We start from the raw sequence: 21,709 nt of genomic DNA on the forward strand, positions 1-21,709 counted from the left end.
CAATGGCCGACACTCTTGACGCCGGCCGGGCAACCTCTCCGGGTCCGTAGAGATTTTCATCCGACACTTGACGGCCGGGATTCGCTGTTCCTGTTGGTCCCTCGGAGCTGGATTATTCATTCGCTGGCTGCTGGTTTCCACAAATGACAGCGGCGAGCTAGAAGCAAAGACACGACCACTTTTCGTATATGGCAGGCGTGTCTTCATTCGTTCCAAGGTTCCTTTTTTAGCTTATACTACTAACATAGTAGGCCTTAAGAAACATATAACATATTCTGACCCCCTTTTTTACTATGAACATAATGTTTTAGCGTGACTAAAGAAATTCTTTTGCAATAGTAATATTTCACCCAACCTATCAGCTCATAAGTTAGGACGAGAGGCCTGTTTGGTTCGTGTCGCAGTTTGCCACGCCAAATCTTCAGACCACAAAAAGTTTGACGAGTAAAGCCAGACTTGCGACAAAGTTTGGCAAGAAAGGCCCTGTTTAGTTCCCCACCGAAAAAATTTTCATCCATCCCATCGAATCTTTTGACACATGCATAAAACATTAAATGTAGATAAAAAAATAAACTAATTACACAGTTTAGTTGAGAATCGCGAGACGAATCTTTTAAGCCTAGTTACTCCATGATTAGCCTTAAGTGCTACAGTAACCCACATATGCTAATGACAGATTAATTATGCTTAATAAATTTGTCTTGCAGTTTCCTGACGAACTATGTAATTTGTTTTTTTATTAGTTTCTAAAAATCTCTCCCGACATCCTTCCGACACATTCGATGTGACATCTAAAAAATTTTCATCCTCAATCTAAACAGGCCCAAAATAAATTTATGACGTGTGAGGTATGATGATACGAAAGTGCGGCACGCCGTAGCTGTGACTGCGAACCAAACAACTATAAAAAAAACTATAACGACTAACTTGAATATTGTGGCCACGAACTAAACATACCTCTGGCCTGTGAAGTAGTTGTGCCTTAGAGCATCTCAAGGGCCTCACCAAATCAGTTTTGCATTTGGTAATTTGCAAAAAACCACAAAAAGGGGCTCCAATGGTTTTGCATTTGTGCAAATTTGCAAATCTTCCTCACAACTTGGCATTTATGCAGAGGACTCTGGGTTTGGCAAAATAGAGTATGCCAAGTCAGTTTTGCAATGACCCTTGGAATAGGCATATTTTTAGACTTTGTATTTTGTTTTGAGACTTTGCAAATAACCTCAAATGCAAAACTGATTTGAAGAGGCCCTTGGAGATGCTAGCCTCTGAAACAGGCCGCGTGGCTGGCTGTGCCCAAGCCCAGCAAGCGCCAAGCGGACAACGTCTAATCTAGTTTGCTCGGTCTCTTTACGTCCTGCAGCCCAACGTACCTCAATCTCGTTTGCTCGGTCTCTTTACGCCCACACACAAAACCAAAATGAGCTCAGCTTTTTTCAGATCAGAAAATCATGAGCCCTTCCTGCGTCGCTGCTCCTGCGGCCCACGGTCACGGGTGAATTTCGTGGCACGCGAAGGCAGCGCCAGCAGCTTTGGGCAGGCCAAATTTGGCCCTCAGTAGCTTTGCAGTATGATGCTCACCATTTAACATTCAACGCTATGGTGCTCGGCCCAAATAACGCCCAGTTCAGAAGTGAGATAACAATTGATGTTCAGCTCTGTATTTGTAAATCTAATCATTATGGGGGTGTTTGACACTGCTCCACAAACTCTGCTCCAGAAACTTCACTATGGAGCAGCTCCACAAAAAACTGGAGTTCGTGGAGTACCTCTTTAGGTGCTCTCACAACTCCACCCTTTTTTCTCGAACTGAGTGCGTGGAGCTGAAACCATTTGGCTAAAAAACGTAGAGCGACGTGGAGCAGAGCTGTCCCAAACACCCCCTATATCGATTATTATTTCAGTATATTGAGATGGTTTTAAACAGAAATATTGTCAACTATAAATGGGGCCATATCTCTAGTATCTGCACTTTCCGTTATGAATTTGAGCGGGATTACGAACACGAACTTACAGTATATAAAAAAAATAAAATAATACAATTTGAGCGGAATGATATCGAACATAGCCAGATATAATTTTGATATAAAATTTATATTTATCCAAGAACATATGAAAAAGTTACAATTTTTCTAAAGTTATCTTTACGCACTAGTAATATTCTTAACATCTGACAAGAATTGGAGAAATGCCGCCTGTGACGATCCCCCGTCCTCCAACGCCTCGTGTGCCTCTTTCTTCAGCTCTGCTGCTCGCATCCTAATCTCCCTCCGCAACTCGGACTCCAACACAAGCCTCACCTTCGTCTCTACCTCCTCAGCCTTGATGAAACCTGTGTTGTACCCCTCCAGCTCCAGCCCGATGCCCATGGCCTCGACCATAAGTACCTTGTTGATCTTCTGCTCTGCGCCCAGTGGCCAGCACAGCATCGGCACCCCCGCTGCGATGGCCTCCAGCGTCGAGTTCCACCCGCAGTGGGTGACAAACGCGCCAATAGCTGGGTTGTTGAGCACATCCACCTGCGGTACCCACGACTTGATGACGAGGCCACGGTCCCTGGTCCGCTCCAAGAACCCCTCCGGCAGGAGGGTGTCAAGGTCCGGCTCCGGGCGTGTCTCCCAGAGTCGTTTCGGGTCGCTGGCCGCCGGCGTGCGCACCACCCACAGGAACCGCTGCCCGGACTTCTCTAGTCCAACGGCGATCTCCTTAAGCTGCTCCCCGGACAGCAATCCCTTGCTCCCCCAGCAGAGGAACACGACGCTGCGCTCCGGCTGTGCGTCGAGCCAGGTGAGGCACTCGTGCCTCTTCCCCGCTTCCTCTGTCTCCGTGCCGCCCTCGCCAACCAACGGCCCGATGGAGTAAACAGGAGGCAACACTTTGCCGGGGACGCACAGTGGGTCCCTGAACGCCTCCAGGGCCGAGGCCTCCAGTGAGTAGAAGGTGTTGATCAGGACGCCCCGGGTGTCCGTGTCGCGCTTCCAGATCTCCGCCATGGCCCTGCACACCTTGTCCTCCGGGTCCTCGAGCATCTCCCTGATGATATGGGACGCCGGCATCGGCGGGACGCCGAGGAACTCGATGGGCGTGTCTCCAAGCTCCTTCAGCCCCGTTTGCCGACCGGCAAGCAGCGCCGCCGTCTGGGTTAGGACGGCCAGAGCTCCGGCGTTCGCCGAGAAGAACGTGTAGACGGGGACGCCCACCTTTGCGGCCACGTCGATGGCGTCGGTGCAGAACATGTCGATGACGAGGGAGTGCAGGCGCTCCCGCGGGATTGAGCGGAGGAAGTTCTCGAGCTTGTCGTTGTACTGGGCCAGCAGCTCCTGCAGGAGGAGGAAAGGGTGCTTGGTGGAGCTGGCAAAGTCAGGGAGCGGGATCGGCGGGAGGGCGTGGAATACGACGGACGGGTTGGAGGCGGCGAGGCTCTCGACGAAGCTGGCGCCGGAGGCGGTTGACTTGACGGGTGGCTCCAGGAGCACCATGGTGACGTCGTAGCCGTGGTGGAGGAAGACCTTGGCGAGCTGCGTCATCGGCCCGACGTGCCCGGCGCCGCCGCCGGGGTACAGAACGACGGTCTGCTTCGAGGATACTACGTTGTCCATGTCAGCGGCCGGCGCGCTGGTCGGTCAACTATTGGAGGCAACGAAAATACGTGGTGTGGTGTGAGTGTGACTTCGGAGCTGCTGTGCAAATCAGAATTCGTCTCCCATTTTATATAGCTGGGCAGCCTTGCGGACCAAGCAGCTGACCTATTCACCATCGCTGCACTCTAGCGTTTGGATGCGAACTCTAGCGTACAGAGTTTTGCATTTTGAGAACGAAAGCCAAGACTCACCTAGCTTACAGATCAAGGGAACTGGTGAGCAAGTGTCGAATCAGAACATTAGTGGTTAACTGAGTGTGTGAGTGCTAATTGAACTCCTAAATAAACTATCGTGATCCAGGTCACAGACAAAACTGAAGGCGATAGGACACTTTTGTTCGAAGTTTGAATGGCTATGAGTTGGACATTTGGCTATGAATTGGAAGCCACATAATAAGGCTACTATGTGGTGGAAGCCACATAATAAGGCTATGAGTTGGACATTTGGCTAAAAAAATTAGTCTACAAATTAGCTCTTATATCAAACAGGTTCTGAGTTCAATGTTCATCATCCAGTCGACAATGCTTGAATTTTCCTTGATGCCATGATTTTCCGTTGGAATCAGGACTAGCAGTAGTAAAATCGGTGTTTGGATCCAGAGGTAGCAATGAATTTACATCCCGTAGGATGAATTCACATAAGGATAGACAATTAGATGGAAGTAAATGATTAAGCTAAAAATAAATTTTAACACTTCCTTCTATACACAAAATCTAGTTAGCTCATATTTTGAGTTCTGGACGATAGAACACTATATCTCCACTAAAACTGGTGTCTACAAAAACCGTAACTTGGATTGATCTCAAACTTTGTGGCATTAAAATATATAAAACTTATAGACAATCACAACTGAAATCACGCTGATCGGAGGTCTAGAGATTGAGATATAAAAAAAAAGCATACTATATGTCAAATGGTGACGAGAGTTGATTAGTCATTTTGGATATTCTAAGCCACGTGCCGAGAACTACGCGGGGAGAAAAGGACAGAGAGCTCCATCAGAAGGAGGAGATGGAGACCCTTCTAATGCAACCGGGATGTAGGGTAATGTCGTTTTCAGAGTTTCAATTCCTTACCATGGAATGTTTTCAAATATCTGCAGTTGTTGGATTTCAGAGATCAGTATGGAGTTTAAATTGGTGTCGGACTTCAGAGATCAGTAGCTTTAACTTCCTGTTGCCGGCTTTGATTTCGTCTATCTAGTGAGTTCATGTGTGTGTACCAGTACGTTTAGATCGATTGAATGAAGATCACCTACAGTACTGTTTCAATTGTGGTGAAACTTATGATGTTAGATTTCAGTGTTTAGAATTGGTTGTGTTGGGTTTCATAGAATAGGACTGGTGATTTCAGCCCACACTTTTTTTGCTCCTTTCAGAAGATGCAAATGTTCTTTACTGATGGTCATGATGGTAGCTGGATTGATACAAATTTTTTCAACTAAGGCTAATATCAAGTGTCTGATCTTGCTTGGACTGAGTATCTGATTCAGTAGCGTTTATACACAAACGCTACTGAATCAGATACTCAGTCCAAACAAGATCAGACACAAGATCAGACACAAGATCAGACAATCCCTAACGAACAGGATGGTGTTCAGGATACTATTTGTGCTCTTATAACTCCCAACTTGCAGGATGAGTTGATGATCAAAATAATAACCACCTTATGGTTCATTTGGAAAGCTCGGAATGAGCTTCGCTTTCGACAAAGAAAATGGTCTGTTTTGCAGGTCCATTATGCAACTCGGGCGCACATACACACTAACAATCAGGTGGCAAGGGAGGCCACCAAATACCACGGAAGCCAGTTGAATCTCTACGCTACTCAACCACAACTCCAACCTGCAGATCATGAGCATCAAAAGATTGTCTGTTACTGTGATGCGGCAATCAGGCCGGATGTATCTCTGCAAGCCCCTGCGAGGGCAGAATTGGGATCTACATAGTTAACCACTTGCAGAACACGACTTACACCATCTCGGCGACATTTGAAAACTGCTCCTCAGTTCTGATGGCTGAAGCAGCAGCTCTCTCCTTTACCTCAATTCTTGCTGCAGGTCTTGGTCTCCAATCTGTCCTTTTCTTCACGGACAATCAGACATTGGTGGACAACTTACAGAAGGATAACTTGGACAGACCACCAGATTAGAGAATAAAGCCTTTCACTCAAGTCTTCTGCAACAACAAGGACAGAGTACAGGGCTCAGTCCTTAAAATAGATAGGAAGCAAAATGCTGAGGCTCACTCCCTAGCTAGGCAAGCTCTCTCAGGGTTTCACGAGAACAAGGGGCAACCAACTTGTTCCTGCTCCAATCTGCAGCATGTACCATCCTGTCCGCTAAAGACAGCGATAAAAGACTTGTGTAGTGTCTGTAATATAATTGCAGCGTCTTGCTGCTAATTCAATAAAGCTGCTATTTGTCAAAAAGAAATAGCTTCGGTTTTCAGTGGATACCCTCTGTTTCCAGTAAAGGAGACTGAATTTGCAGAGCACACGAACAATAATCCAATTGTCTCTGAATTCATGAAATAGTCATCCCCTTTTAGTTTTCCTGGTGATGTACTGCAAGAGTTCCTAGCCACACACACACATAAAAAATATCGATATATCTCATCTATGCTTTATTACCAATACGCATATCCTCTTTTGGTTCTTTTTGTTTTTTACGTGAGGAACCTTCCACATTCCCATTGCATCCAACGGAAATACAGCATTCTGTAGTTTACGGAAAGCAGTTAAGAACGATTAAAAAAACTACCATAACCTGCTCCCATGACTCGCCTGCATCAGACGATTTACATGGATATGTTTTGAAGACCTGACATATGAGAAAGAAAGAAGGCCTCCGGCCACCACTAATTAACGAACGTTCACCAGTACCTAGATCAGCGAAAAGTTTTCCTTTTTTGGCAAGAAAATTATTCCCGCATGTTTTCTTTTTGGATAACCTGATTTGTATGGACTTTTTAAGAACGGGACGTACACATATCTCTTTCTCTTTTTGCGCACTCTAACACACATAACGTTATATTTTTATTCTAAAAAATGCGTAGCATTTTATTTTAACATTCATTTGTACCATTTTTTTAAAAAAAAGCGTGCACACATAACTTACACTAACTAAGTTACACAACATAACTTTAAGAAATAAGTTAAGCATACTAAGTTATACATCATTACTTTTTCTTTTCCGTTGCGCACATAACTTACACTAACTAAGTTATACAATATAACTTTAAGGAATAAGATAAGCATACTAAGTTATACAACATTACTTTTTATTTTCCGCAAATTTAAACTTGCACCTAATTTAAATTTTGAGAACAACTGTGAGAGTAACATTCCCTTTAAGATTCATCAGTATTTTTTGTTTTAGAAACTAATTATTTTTGAAAACGTAGGAAAATAATTCACGCCTATTTTTTTTGGATGATAAAATCACGCCTATACTCAATTCACTTTCCATACGCTTCCCAATACTGCTGATGCCATAAAATGGTATAACTTTTAAATGGTATATCTCTTTTTAATTCTGTTCATATCGGTGTGTTTTATGCGATAAGCCAAATAAAACTAGATCCCACTTGTATATGTTTCGAAAATAAAATTTTTAGTAACAATTTATGTGTATTATCTTATAACTTATAATTTATAACATATAGTTTATAAGTATAACTTATAAATATAACTTACAACATATAATTTATAAATATAACTTATAACATATAGCTTATACGAAAACCTTACAAGCTCAAGAGTTATGAAACCTAACTTATTTACAAAAAGTTATTAAACAGAAATGAGCAAATTAACTTACAACTTATGCTAAAACTTGAAAACTTAAAACTTATTAACACACAAAGCAACAAACTAAGTTATAACTTATACTAAAGTTATATTAAAAATTATCAAACATAACGTATGTACATAATTTATTCAATATAACTTGTGTAAGTTATAAGTTGTATAAGTTAATATACATAAATTGGTACCAGTAGAAAAATAATTTTGTTAAACTATATGTAAGTGAGATCTAGTTTTATTCATCTCATCGCGTAGAACACATCCGTACAGACATAATGTAAAACAAATATATATCATTTAGAAATTATAGTATTTTAAAATAAATATTTTATTTTTTAATGACAACAACGACATGGGAAGCGCGCGGGGAGAGCTGGAGAAGAGTGGTTCACAGGTGCAGGCGTCGATCGTTCATTGCAGGGGCAAGCACGTGGGGACTAGAACCACGTGGGACCGGATCGGATCGTTCGCGGAATTTAAAATGAGTGAACGTCCGTTGAAATGGAATTGTGCCTCCCAAGGCGGTATCCTCGCCAACTTCGTGATCCACTACCAGCAGATGCGAGGCCCTCCAATCGTCATGCCAACACCTTCCTCTTGACCACCTTCCTCCGCCATTGACACCGCAAACTTGAATCCTCAACTAGGTCTCCACCTTCCTTGTCATGATGCTGACCATTGTAGCAGACTGATTGAGCACAATCTTCTAGAACGACGCCTCCAAGGAGGAACACGACGCCACTAGTGCCGTCGTCGCCTGACTAGAAGGCCTAGGTTTTCACCCAGGGAAGATAAGCCACACAAAGGGAAGAGGAACAATAGATTGATGCTTCCAAGGAAGAAAATAACATTTGGAGACGTTGCCATCATCGTCCCAAGAGGGGCAAAGCTTTCACCATGGCACCTCAACCCCGTGCACAACATTGGCCACGACTATCCGCTGCGCCCGCCGCCGCCTTGCCCGACCAAGCCACCTATTGTCGTCAATGTCGGTAGTCGTCGTCGCCGAACTCGCCGCCTCGGCGCATACCACAGCCTCCCAGAGGTGAGGGCCTAGGCTACACAAGTATAGCCACCGGCCAGCAGCTCCGGAGCACCATCGTGTCGATGAATCCCCACACCGATGACTCTGGCCACCAAGGCACCAGATCCACTAGGCCCGCAGCAACCTAGGCCAGCCCCACCGGCACCGCCATGCGAGAGGGAAAGGGGGCGGCGAAGGGAAGAAACCTGCCCGCCATCGCCACCACCCTGCGTCGACCCAGGTCTTTGGCTGATGTTGCCGCAATCATGGCCAGGCAGCCTTGCCGAGCCCCAAGCAGCTCGGGCAAGGCGACGCTTACCATTCTGCGTCATCCCGCGCCACGCTACCAGACGAGAGGAGGGCCCCGCCGCCGCCATCTTGGCCAGCCACACAGCCCTGGCGGTGGCCTGCTTCGGTGGCGGTTGCAGGAGAGTGGAAGAGAAGGGAAGAGAGGCGCTAGGGTTAGCCACCTGAGTCGGCCGCATGGGAGGGCGACACGCGCAGAGGATCTCAAGAGGAATAGAAAAACTATTAGTATAGAATAATTTTATGGTATAGCTTTTGGTTGTTTGATTTGTTTTCCTAGATACCATAGCGTTAGTGAGGATAATATATAGCTCTTGAAATGCCTTATAATTTGGAATGAAGTGAGTACTACTTATCTTTCAAAATGGTCTTGCACTCATTTCATAAAAACCAGATTGTTCCCTGCATATACAATCTGTCTCTCTGATTACCTGAACGCAAGCTTAGAAATGGTACAACGGGAGTTCTCCGTTTCTATGCTTTTTTATCCACTTATATGCTTACAGCTATATATAAAAAAAAACCCAATGTCCAGATTCCAGAAATACATTATATATGGACGACTATTACCATCGGATGCCACTCGACGATGACTCTACATATCAATGGTCAAGGGCATCTACCGTACAGTTACACGACGGAAAAACTGTAGATTATCTATGCCCATCTGCGATTCCGCAGGCGTGAGGCGTCGGTGCTGGCGGCAAACGAATCTAACCAGCAGCATCACCAGGCCTCACGAGGCAGGCAACACACTTTTTTTTTTGTTGCTTCTATTCATTTTTCGCCGATCTATTTCTGACTCACACACACACTGAGAACACCCCCTTGATTCGTAGGACAAAACAAAGACAAAAAAAACCTCGGCCTGGGCGCAACAAAGCTGAAAAGACGACGCGTGGAAATGGAAATGGCTTCTTCTGCGCACCTCGTCGTCGCTCCTACGACGAGCCGGCGGCGCACACCGACAGCGTCCGCTTGGCCTCCTCCCCCGCAACCCCGCGCCTGAGCCTGGCCAGCCTACACGACTGCGACTTGATGAGCCTGTGCAGCGACGGGTGCTCGCTGGGCACGACGGAGAAGTCGTCGTGGAACTCCTCCATGTCCTCCACGGCGAGCTGCCACACGAAGGCGCCGGCGCCGGCGCCGCCGCGGACGGCCGACCTGTACACGATGTCGTAGACGGCCTTGTAGAAGACGTCGCGGTGGGCGTGGTCGAAGCCCTTGGCGCGGTGCGAGAGGCCGAACTCGGTGGTGAGCACCGGCTTGCCCAGCTCCCTGTCCCCGTCCTCGATGTGGGACGCGACCCACCGCTTCACGAACTTGAGCTTCTCGTCCACCGTCGCGTGCTGCTGCTGCAGCCTGCACGCGCATCCATTAGTCGGTTAATTCCTCACTCTAATAAGGTGAAATGTTGTTAGTATTTTTTTTTTCCAGATTGGGATGGTTATTACCAGGTGTCAGGGTAGAGGTGGATGGAAGCGAAGTCGATGTCTGGGATCTTGGCGTTGCGGATGAAGTCGGAGCCGTAGTTGTTGTCCTTCCAAATGCCAGGATTGACGTTCAGCTTCTCCTGGGGGCTCGTCGGCCCGTAGAATCCCTCGGTGCCGACGGTGAGCAGGTGCTTCTTGTCGATGGACTTGACGTACGCGGCCATCTCCTCCATCCAGCGCTGTACGAGAGTAATTCATTTCCACGGATGCATTATATATGGGCCACGGTCACCGACGCAATCAGTGGAAACTCTATTGAGGCAGCCGGACGCGACGGCTCATCGCTCACCTGCAGCGTGTCGCCGGACGGGTCCGTGGTGCAGCGGGGCTCGTTCATCAGCTCCCACGCCAGGATGGTGGGGTCGTCCCTGTACTCCACCCCTGTCAAGTGGTTCTTCCTCGTCAGCAGCGTCTGCACCCAAAACCGTCAATAAAGAGTGGGTTAATTTGGCCGGTGAAACCGGTGACGGTGAACGACACTGCTGCGCCCGTGGTGAAACCGGTGACCGACACTACAGTACATATATAGCACTACTATTACACTGCAGTGGCTGTCACAGTAAACTAATTCCCCGAGCTGGCGAGATTAATGGGATCATTACTAGGAACGACCGAACGAGAACCAGCTGAGGCTGAGCTGACCTTGAGGTAGACTTTGAAGTAATCGCGGATGGCCGGGTCGTAGAAGAAGGAATCGTTGGAGGCGGAGAGGCCGACGCCCTCCTCCCACGCCCACCGCACGTACTGCGTCTTCCCACCGTACGCCTCCAGGTTGTTGGCCAGGCTGAGGATGAGCCGCACCCCGTGCCGCGCGGCCTCCACGAGCACCCGGTCCAGCGCCTGATGCGGCACCGCGCGCGGTCCATTAGTTTACCACCCCCAGAACAGGAAAAAGCGCGGCATTTCCGGCTAAAATTAACGGAGGGGAAGCTGAGATTTCCTTTTTTTTTTGTTTGTTTACCTTGAAGACGCGCTCGTCGAAGTGGCCGGGGGAGACCTGGAGGGCGTTGTAGGCGCCGTCGTTGAACGCCCAGGAGCGGCAGACGGTGAGGCCCATCTCGGCGCCGGTGCGGAACATGCGGGAGACGCGGTCCCGGGACCTCGGCTCCACGGCCTGGTCCATGAGCCAGTAGGAGTTCCACCCGTTGGCGTAGAACGGCCGCCCGTCCAGGAACAGCTGCGCGCCGCGCCGCTCCACGAAGGGCGCCGCCACGGCGGCCGCCGCGCGGGAGGAGGAGGACCACGAGCCGGGGACGGAGGCGGAGGCGGGCATGGAAGGGAGGGAAATGTGGCGGAGGTCCACCTCGCCGAAGGTGAAGTAGAGCAGCGCCACGCAGGTGGCCACGCCGAGGACGTGGTACAGGGCCAGGCCGCTGCCCACCGCCATTGCTGCCGGCGCGTCGGTGGGGTGGTTTCTTGGGGGGAGCTTTGAGGGGGCTATGGGGTGACCATGCGCGGTGGGAGTGGGATACTCCCAAGATGTTCCGAAGGTGGAGTGGGGCGGCAGGAGCTGAGGACAGTGGAGTGGGAGGAGGAGAAGAGGGGCAGGGAGGGGGACTGTGAAGTAGGAGGGGCGGGCAGCGGACAACGGGACAAGTGGTTCCTCACCTCTGCGTTGGGCGTCGGCGGTAGTAGTCTGTGGGGCGTGGAGCTGAAGACCGGGGTTTTCTTTTTTTCTTCTATCTAGGACATCCGGGTCGAGGGAGTGGCAATTGGTGGTGTTTTTTATCCTACGAAACGTCGGCGAGTACTCGAGTGGCTGTGGGATGCCTCTTTAATTCTTTGGATCCGATGCGAATTGCCGTCTTCAATGTAATGCGTGATTTGTCATTTATTGTTCTTGATATAGGGTTTTCCGCACCGAATGTACAGTACATACTACGGTGTCGGTGGAATAGGCATTGTTTGGTTCCGAAAAAATTTCGGATTTCGCTACTATAGTATTTTCGTTTTTATTTGACAAATATTGTCCAATTATAAACTATTTAGGATCAAAAGATTCGTCTCGTGATTTACAGATAAACTGTGTAATTAGTTTTTGTTTTCGTCTATATTTAATGCTTCATGCATGTGCCGCAAGATTCGATGTGACGGAGAATCTTGAAAACTTTTTGGATTTCGAGGTGAACTAAACAAGGCCTATAGTAATATATTTTGTGTGTCAGCTTGCACGAGTGACGCGCGTATGTAGAAAAATAAAATCCTAATTTGTATGTAGTTTTACCAAATTTGTTCGTACATACAAATATTTTAAAAATAGAAAATTGTGCATAAGTACCACCCTCTGCCTAATTATAGGTCATTTTTTCTAGGTAAAAAGCTTTCGTTATGAATCTAGATGTACTGCATACATATATAACAAAAATTGAGCATCTAGAAAATCCGAAACAATAAAGAAATCGAAACAAAAAGAGTACACTCTATCTATGTAATTTTTCTTTGTACTACATATCAAGGGAAGGAAAGAGCAGAGGAAAGTTGCCACACCATGAGGTCACAGTTCGCATGATTCCTTCAGATCTCACTCAGGCAGACAGGCGCACCGCCCCCTAAGGGCAGTTAAAGGACATGAGCCCACATGCTTAGGTACTAGTCGCCACTTAACCAACACAGCGCCAGAAATATGGTCCTTTGCCCCTAGATCTCTCCTGTTCGTCCTGCCATCGTCAGACCAACTCCATGACAAAATGAGTGGGCATAAACAAAGCGGGTTCTCTGAGAAATCAAATCATACTGTCGTAATTGCATTCTTCTGCTTAATTCAAGGATCATTAGAAACAAAAAGTCAAATGACTTGGTGGAGATCTAAAATCTCTGTCACAATAGACCAAAGCCTAATAAACTCCACACCTCCGGCATGCGAAATGCAGCACAAATCTGGGTAACATGGGACCACACTACTTACCCTATGACGCACAAATCTGGTGAATGGTGAGCTGGGCCCTGGGGTCGTTCCTTGATCTCGTTTGTTTGCGAACATTTCGCGATTCCCATTTTACTATCCGTGGCAATGAATTTACTGGCTGTTTGCGAACATGTTTTATCAAGGATAGCTGCAGTTTATCACGTGCAACAGTGAGCGGTGAGCCTATCTCTCGGTGTCACCGACGCCTGTGAGAGCGAACAGTAAATTAGACATCCAGCGCAGTACACGCTGCACAAGAATAAGGACTTATTTAGTTCATAAAATTTTTTTATTTTAACTACTGTATCACTTTCGTTTATATTTGATAATTATTATTCAGTTATGGACTAACTAGGCTTAAAACATTCATCTCACAAATTATAGATAAACTGTACAATTAGTTTATGTTTTCATCTATATTTAATACTTCATGCATGTGTCTAAAGATTCGATGTGACAATAAATCTTGATAAATTTTGGAACTAAACAAGGCCTAACAAACTCATTTATACCGGTACACACTGCACTAGGTGAAGCATATCATGCCTTGTTTACTTTCATCTCAACATCCAAAATTTTTTAAGATTTTCCGTCACATCGAATCTTTATACGTATACATAAAGTATTAAATATAGATGAAAATAAAAATTAATCGCACAGTTTGGTCAAAATTGATGAGACAAATATTTTGAGTTTAGTTAGTCTATGGTTGGATAATATCATAAACAAACGAAATTACTATAGTGTCGCGAAATTTTTTTCTTGAGTAACTAAACGCCGCAGTGTATAAAATACAGCCAGGGGGTGCCAGGTTACAACACGCAGGCAACAGTTACCCCGGCTTAATTACCAAACCAATGCGCGGTCACATACTTGGTACATGCCGTTTGGCTTGTTTTGGTTTAACCAATGCGTGGTGAAGACTGAAGAGAGGCAGGCTTGCTTGCGCTTTCGGCTTCTGTTAGCTTATCGAAACGACCGGGAATCGAAGCCCGATCTGCCTCCACATTGTGGGTTCGTTCCTTGCGATCCTCGTTTAAATGCGAAATTTTTTTAGATTTCGTTACTATAGCATTTTCGTTTGTTTGTGGTAAATATTATCTAATTATGGACTAACTAGAATTAAAAGATTCGTCTCGTTATTTACAGACAAACTGTGTAATTAGTTTTTGTTTTCGTGTATATTTAGTACTTCATGTATGTGCCACAAGATTAGATATGACAGAGAATTTTAAAAACTTTTTTGATTTTGATGCGAACTAAACAAGGCCTCAACTGCACGAGTGAGACGAAAGCACGTGCTGCTTGTACTTGCGATCTGAACTTGGTTGAATTAGGTCACCGTTGCAGGTTGGGCGTTGGGGGAGGGGGGGTGTTAATCCTACGAGAATAGATGACCGACAACCATTTCTCACTTGCGCCCTCGTCTTCCAATCAGGTCAGTCTCAATACATAGTTTCATGACACAGTTACCAAGACTATAAACTAGGTAACCGAGCCACAGGAGTTTCATCCCCATAAAACTCCTCTCTCATCTAATGAAAGTTCTCTATTTAATGACTCTGTCAAGTCAACAATTTTGCTTATGTGATACCCTATTTAATGTGCATGATACTCTCATGAAACATGCATTGAGACTGGCCTCAGATTAGGGCCTTGTTTAGTTCAAAAAAATTTGGCTAAATAAACCATGTTTTTTTGTTTGTATTTAACAAATATTATATTATAGACTAACTAGACTTAAAAAATCGTGTCATAAATTATAGATAAACTATATAATTATTATTTTTTTAATGTATATTTAATGCTTCAAAATATTCAGGTGATGCCTAAAAAATTTTGCATTTTTTTTAACTAAACAAGGCCAGATCAGAATGGGCAGCCTGAGCCACCGTTTAGAGAATCAGGAAGCGCAGGAAAAAAGTTCAAAAAAAAAGAAAGCGCAGGAAAAGCAACCACCACAGCACCGGGATCTGATATTTCGGCCGGACTTGCCGCTCCCCGGAATCACAGGAGCGGCACGCGCGAACGTGTAATACGCGACTAGCGCCTGTCCCCTCCGCCTCCGGCCTCCACCGAGGCGCCGACAGCCCGTGAGCTGAGCGGAATTGATGGCCGATTGGCCCACCGATGGCCACTGGGACGACCGTGGCTCTGCGAGCGCGACCGACCGGCCTTTGCGTTTGCGAGTCGCGGCTGTGTCTGACGTGAGTTTCTCTCGCTTTTTCGTGGAAGAAAAGAGCTATAGTGGCGACTAGCCCGATGCACTGCAGAACGGGGCGGGCGCCGCTCGTCACGCGCGCGCGCACATGGGACGCAACGACGATAGCGGGACGCCTGCCGCGTTTGAGGAACACGCGGCGCAGAGTGGCAGGACGTGGTTCGGTTCGGGAGAGGGGCACGGGGCGCGTCTGCCGAGCCGTGGAACGTGGACTGCGGGCAAGCGCACTGCGCCGGCGCGATTGGTGGGGTGCCCCGTGCCCGAGTCGGCGAGGACGGCCAAATGGGCAAGCAGCGCGGTTTGCCAGGTTGCCAAGGTACAGGTACATTTGAGAGGGGTTTTGCACCAATTCAAAAACGTCTTGGTTGGTGAAAAATGACTGGCACTTGGCCTGGAAACACCTAAATGAGGGCGTCTTCAACGGCAATCAAATAGCTACTCTAGAATGAATTATATTAGCTATGAAAATGTCTTTAATAACAATTTGCAAATAGCTAGCTAAATAAGGTATACAGATAATAAAAAAGTAACATTTTCATTGGCTATCAAGGAAAAGAGATTAAATAATTAGTGACTCACAAATAGCTAGCGATTTCTAAATAGCTAATCTAACATGATTTTCTAGAAATATATCTCTCACATAGTCCTCTACTATAATATTTTTTTATTTATATGTCTCATTTCGCTATCTATTTGTAAATTGTCATTGGTAGCCAATAAAATTCATTCTAGATTAACTATTTGGAAACCATTGAAGACACCTGGTGGCACTCAATTTGCCAGCATACGGGTTTCAGAGCCTAACCGGTAAGAGGCCTATCACGCTTTGCGTCAATTTTCCGCACGAGCATTGCACACTGCCACACTGGATTAACAAGATCGTAGTATGTGAGATCATGGCAACTGCCAACGCTTCGCATATACTTTATGGCGCACTGTGTCATATTCTCAAATTACTCATGGTCGTCTAAGGAATGGTTACGAGGTTTTTATGGCAGTCACAATGTAAGACTCTATCATAGAGTCAAAGATAATTAATTATATATTATTTATGGTATTTTGCTGATGTAGCAGCATATTTATTGAAGAAAAAGGTAAAAAAAAATAAGACTTCAAGTCTTATTTAGACTCTAAGTCCATATTGTTCAAAGTAATAAATAACTTTAGACTCTATGATAGAGTCTGCATTTGTGAGTGCCCTTATATGTATACCATTATAAAAATTAATAATTATCTACAAGTCATTAAAAAAGTTGAGCTCACAAATGCCACTGTTTCGAACTCTTTTATTCTCTACGCCACTTCTGTCAGGTTTGACTCTAACAGTTATGAGTTTTTTCATTTGAGGTCATTAAGATGCTCAAAAAAATTAATTACATATTCGGCCTTGAGGGTATTTTGGACTTTTCATACTCACGGTTTGACACCGTTAGAGTTAAATCTGACAGAAATGGCACGAAGGGTAAAAGAGTTTAGAACAGTAACACCTGTGAGAGCTCAACTCTTTTAATGACTTGTAGGTAATTACCAAATTTTATAATAGCATATATGTAAAAGCCTTAGGCCTTGTTTAGATGTGAAAATTTTTTGGATTTCACTACTGTAGCACTTTCGTTTGTTTGTGCTAAATATTATCCAATTATAGACTAACTAGGGTTAAAAGATTCGTCTCGTGATTTACAGACAAACTGTGTAATTAGTTTTTGTTTTCGTCTATATTTAATATTTCGTGCATGTGCCACAAGATTCAATGTAACAGAGAATCTTGAAAACTTTTTGGTTTTTAGGTGAACTAAATAAGGCCTTAATGGTTCTCTCTCATCTTGCGCCTGATGAAACTTTTAACATTTTTTTCTTCTCTCTTAAAATGTCTTCTTTCTAACTGAAATATCTCTGAAACATTATGTTTTCAATCTGATGGGCCATTTTTTTGGGTAATGATACTGTGAAGGCGTCCGTTCCATCCGAACGCCACGCACCTGGGCTTACGGCCCCAATAGAACGACATGGTCGAACAAAGCGAGGACATTCGCATCGATTCCTCCGACCTCGCGCATTCCCGTTGCGTCGCCCCCATCCGAATCCACACTTCAGCCTTCTTTCTCCTCCCGCTCCTCCACTCTGTGCTTCTGCTCGTGCATGCCACGCCTCCCTCCCTCAACGCCCTCTATGTGCGACGGCCGGCAAGCTGCGTCTCCCTTCCTCCGCGCCCTCCATGCCACGACGGCCGGCAAGCTATGCCTCCCTCCCTCCCTCTGCACCCCCTTGAGCTCCATGCCACCGAAGTGGGGGCGACGACGACGATTTTCCAGCAAGTCAAGTGGCTCTTTCCCTCTCTTGCTCTCTCTCCCTTGCGTTCTGGCGAGGTAGATGAGATCCCTATTTGGATCTTAGCCTTTTTCTTCTTCCTCATCCTTCAGATCTAAGCTCTCCTTTTTCTCTAGATCTAAGCTCTCCTCCTCCCTCTTCCTCCTATTCCTCCTCTGGGTCTGTATCTAAGGGATGCGGGAGTGCCTAGGGTTTCAACGAGTTTTTTGATAGATCCCGTTGTGTTGCAATGGTTCTCTCTAGATATTGCAGTAGGTTTCAATTGATGTTGTAGTAGGTTACAATTGATGTTGCAGTAGTGCTTTAAAGATGTTTGTAGTATGTTTTCAGTCGCGTTAATTTGCATGTTGTAGTAGTTGTTGCAGGAGATGTTCGGTGTTGTTTTAATAATATGTTCATGGTGTTTGAGTCATTTCAGCTAATTTTTCTTTTTATTGTTGCAATAATATGTTCAAGGTGTTTCAACTTCATCATTCCAATGTTGGAGATGTTGTTCTTTTTTGTTGTTGCAGTATATATGTTCGTGGTGTTTCAACTGCTTCATCCTATTGTTGTAGCAGTTTCCTCGTTTTTGTTGCAATAACCTATTCATGCTGTTTTAGCTGCTTCAATCTATTTTTGCAGCGGCAAGGTGTGTGTGTGTGTGTGTGTGGTAGGGGAGGCGAGTTGGGGGTGGGCTGTGAGGGTGAGCTGGTGGCGGGCGGAGGTGCTAGGGGCGGCGATGCTGGAGGACGGGCGGATTTTTTGTGTTGAGAGATGGGGCGGATTTTTTTGCGCGGAGAGCGGAAGAAAGACAGTTCTCTACTTCCTCCTCCGTGCAGGGCAGGTTGGACGGGGCGGGATCACTGGTGGTGGGTGGAGTCGTTGGTGACAGGTAGGCTTGCCTTTCTTTTTTTTTACTAAGATTGACGGGCTCGTGAGTGAGATTAGTAAAACACTAGCGTCCAGACCCACTCGTGCGCGATCGATTCTTTTTCCTAGTAAGCATTTTTAGTGGGCCGTTGGACCGAAGTGACTGTCCGGACTTTGGGCAGGCTTCCTGAAAGAGCTGCACCTAAAGAAGGCTTCCTGAAAGAGATGCACCTGTGGGCCTGGATGCAAAGTCGGTACATAGGCTTAGCTTTAATTTGTAGTATGGGCCATTAGGCTGACCTGCAACGTGTATGGACCTTGTGGGCTTCATCAGAACGCATAGTTTCATGAAGCAGGATACTCATCTTGCTTCTGCAAAAATAAGGCAGCCTACTATGGCTAGTGTGATTAGCAGGTCTCTTATTTTTCCTAAACTATGCCATGACACTTTTATTTTCTAAACCCCAGTACAAATACAGACAAACACCAAAAACACGCACATACTCACCTATATCTATGAACGCGCGTATGTACATCCTAACTCTATGAGCAATTCCCTTAGACTGAGTTGGACTAGCAAATCTCGAAATTGACAAAATCACAAAAAATGTCTCGTTATCGATTTGTTTACCACTGAAAGAATAACGCTATTAAATTTTAAAATAAATCAAAAAATGTGAATATCCAGAACAAGGTGAACAGGTTATATCACCCAGAACCTAACCAACTAAACTTTTGGCCAATTTGCACATATCATGGCACTTTGTATTTTTATCGAAACATACTCATTTTTTTCAGATCACAGTGCAAGATACTTACATATACTCACCTCTGTAAACATATATGTATATTCTATTCCTAGAGCACATTTGAAACTGCTAATTCAGTGATTAATTGACAGTGGTGGTAGACAAAGGTCACTGACCTTGCATTATTGGTTTCACCATGTAATGATAAACCTGATGTAAAGTGGAATGACGCGAATGCACCGGAATAAATTGTTTAATTCAGGCCTATCTTATTAATTCGTCCCATAAGCATTAAGGGATGGCCAGAGAGTTATCCTGAGACGTTGACTGGTTGAAAAGTTTCCTCTTGGGCAAAAGTTAAAAATGCACCAACAATATATGCAACTTTTTGCCAACCTAATCTACTCGAAAGTGTTGTTTTAATTCCTAACGATGATGATTTATAACCTATAATACAATACCTATGCATCAATCAAACTAGCACTGATTTTTTTTTCCTGGCTTCCACCAGTCACACTGAAGTTTGGCTTGCCAGGGAAAGGGACTCACGGTGATGATTTGTAAATCAACAAGAGCCGTTTGATTTATTACTGTATTAATCAATCTGCATATCCTACACACATTGACACATATGTAATCATCCATCCGCCGCGCAGAGCTGGGTCGTTAGCCGACAGGTCTCATCGCATCAATTCCCATCGTCCTACTCAGCCCGAATTGTTTAAGCACGGGTGCTTATCGCTTAATCGATTTCATCAGCTCCGATCCGTGCGTTTGGTGGCCATCGATGCTCATCCGAAGCAGCGGAGAAGGGTGTAGCTCAAGCTCCTCGTTGTCATATGCTGTGGGCTGTGGCGAGGCGATCGATGTTATCTGAAGCCACGCCGCACCGCGGAGTCGCCGACCGCCCGACCCTACCACTCGATCGAATTCCCATTGGTCGTTGCTGTTTTGGAAACGAACCGATCTGATCCAGGAACCCTTTCATGATTCATGCATACAGTATAGAACCTTGTGGACCTGCAGAAAAGACCTTGTAGCGGAGCATGAATGGTTTGCCGGGTCATTACTTGCTCATATTTGTCATGGAGCTAGGGGCGATTTATTTGTCGTTCATCAACCTTATCTTAATCCTGACTACACCTGGCATATAGCATGTACTGGCCATGCCATTGGTCAATCATTGTTTAGCTCTAGTTAGAATGGTTCGTTCTCCACAAGTGGGGCGATATTAGACTAAAGTATGAGATTAGAGCACTCCCAATACAGAAACCATTGTGGTTTCTATTAATTGCAGTGTCATCTAAGCATTTTGCTGATATGGCAATGTAGTTATTGAAGAGAGAGAGAGTAAAAATCATAGAAACTAGGTCTAAGTTAGAAACCATGTCTACACAAAGTCCAAGACATAAAGTGATATGATTGGCTAAGAATGGAGAGAGAATGAATGTGATTGGACATAAAAATATTCTATAGAAACTATCATTTGGGACCATAGTTTTTATACATAGTGTCTATAAAAATTAGTGGGTATAGATAGTTTCTAGCATTGAGAGTGCCTTATCGAACGCTGTCTTGTATGCGCCTACCAATTTTATTCGATCCTACCGTACGTGTCCAAAAATATCTTTTTCGTGGCACTGTGCATCACGCGAACATGAGCGGGCGATGTTCAGCATGTGGTCAGATTCTTCAGGCGTGACCGCGTGAGAAAGATGTGTTTGTCCGAAAGGATATGATCTCGATCATCGTCAGGATAGAGCATCCCTAAACCGTTTTGCAAATAAGCTTTTAAATTCATGTATTTGCAAAACAGTCTTAAAAACACTTATCCAACGGTTTGGCATTTAGACTTTACAATTTTGTTAATTTGGCAAAAAGAGAGGAAGGATTGGCATATATGACAAACCTGTTCACACTTGGCATTGGGAAATTGGCGCGAAGTGATTAATGCCAAACCATTGGAGATTGCCTCTTTTCACCTTTACCATATTTTTTTGAGACTTGGCAAACTCTCTCATTTGCCAAACCAATTATGCAAAACGGTTGGAGATGCTCGGCCACCTCATATATACCACTACTAGTCCGCTACTGCCGCTAATAATGAATTAACTTTAAGGTCAGTGATGACCCTGGGTAACTGCATATGACACGTGGGGCCCTCTCTTAACAAAAAAACGTGACAAGGCACGTCTGCGAAAAATATGTCACACACGTAATTTAAGGGTCCCAAAGATGTTTTCTTTTTCTCTAGCTTTCTCAAAATATAAACGTTTCTAGAAATTCTAGCATAAATTGAGAAAATTTGACCAACACGAATATCACATCAACACTGACAAAAGGAGTACATAGGAAGGGGCATGTGAATTCGTGGTGGAAGTCG

The 21,709-nt window shown here is 45.2% G+C and overlaps 2 protein-coding genes and 1 long non-coding RNA gene across 3 annotated transcripts; all 3 read right to left on the reverse strand.

Moving 5' to 3' along the window:
- Positions 2,076–3,735, reverse strand: LOC110434152 (UDP-glycosyltransferase 88A1-like). Its single transcript, XM_021457931.1, has one exon. It carries the CDS (start codon positions 3,597–3,599, stop codon positions 2,145–2,147), a length of 1,455 nt encoding a protein of 484 aa, XP_021313606.1. The 5' UTR covers positions 3,600–3,735; the 3' UTR covers positions 2,076–2,144.
- On the reverse strand, positions 5,288–7,274 carry LOC110434153. The gene is made up of 2 exons (XR_002451634.1): positions 5,616–7,274; positions 5,288–5,485 (listed from the first exon to the last, which is right to left on the reverse strand). It is a non-coding gene; the product is annotated as an uncharacterized LOC110434153 (long non-coding RNA).
- On the reverse strand, positions 9,259–12,207 carry LOC8075565 (mannan endo-1,4-beta-mannosidase 2). The gene is made up of 5 exons (XM_002458433.2): positions 11,233–12,207; positions 10,914–11,111; positions 10,561–10,683; positions 10,233–10,450; positions 9,259–10,140 (listed from the first exon to the last, which is right to left on the reverse strand). Exons 1-5 carry the CDS (start codon positions 11,656–11,658, stop codon positions 9,720–9,722), a joined length of 1,386 nt encoding a protein of 461 aa, XP_002458478.1. The 5' UTR covers positions 11,659–12,207; the 3' UTR covers positions 9,259–9,719.

This window comes from Sorghum bicolor, chromosome 3, assembly GCF_000003195.3.
Source record: "Sorghum bicolor cultivar BTx623 chromosome 3, Sorghum_bicolor_NCBIv3, whole genome shotgun sequence".
NCBI classification, from domain to species: domain Eukaryota; kingdom Viridiplantae; phylum Streptophyta; class Magnoliopsida; order Poales; family Poaceae; genus Sorghum; species Sorghum bicolor.

Coding starts and splice junctions, on each gene's coding strand:
- LOC110434152 (XM_021457931.1), bottom strand. CDS start 3,599: ATGGACAACGTAGTATCCTCGAAGCAGACCGTCGTTCTGTACCCCGGC.
- LOC8075565 (XM_002458433.2), bottom strand. CDS start 11,658: ATGGCGGTGGGCAGCGGCCTGGCCCTGTACCACGTCCTCGGCGTGGCC. Junction 10,684..10,913: donor ACTTCAAAGTCTACCTCAAG/GTCAGCTCAGCC, acceptor TTTTGGGTGCAG/ACGCTGCTGACGAGGAAGAA. Junction 10,141..10,232: donor CACCTCTACCCTGACACCTG/GTAATAACCATC, acceptor ATGCGCGTGCAG/GCTGCAGCAGCAGCACGCGA.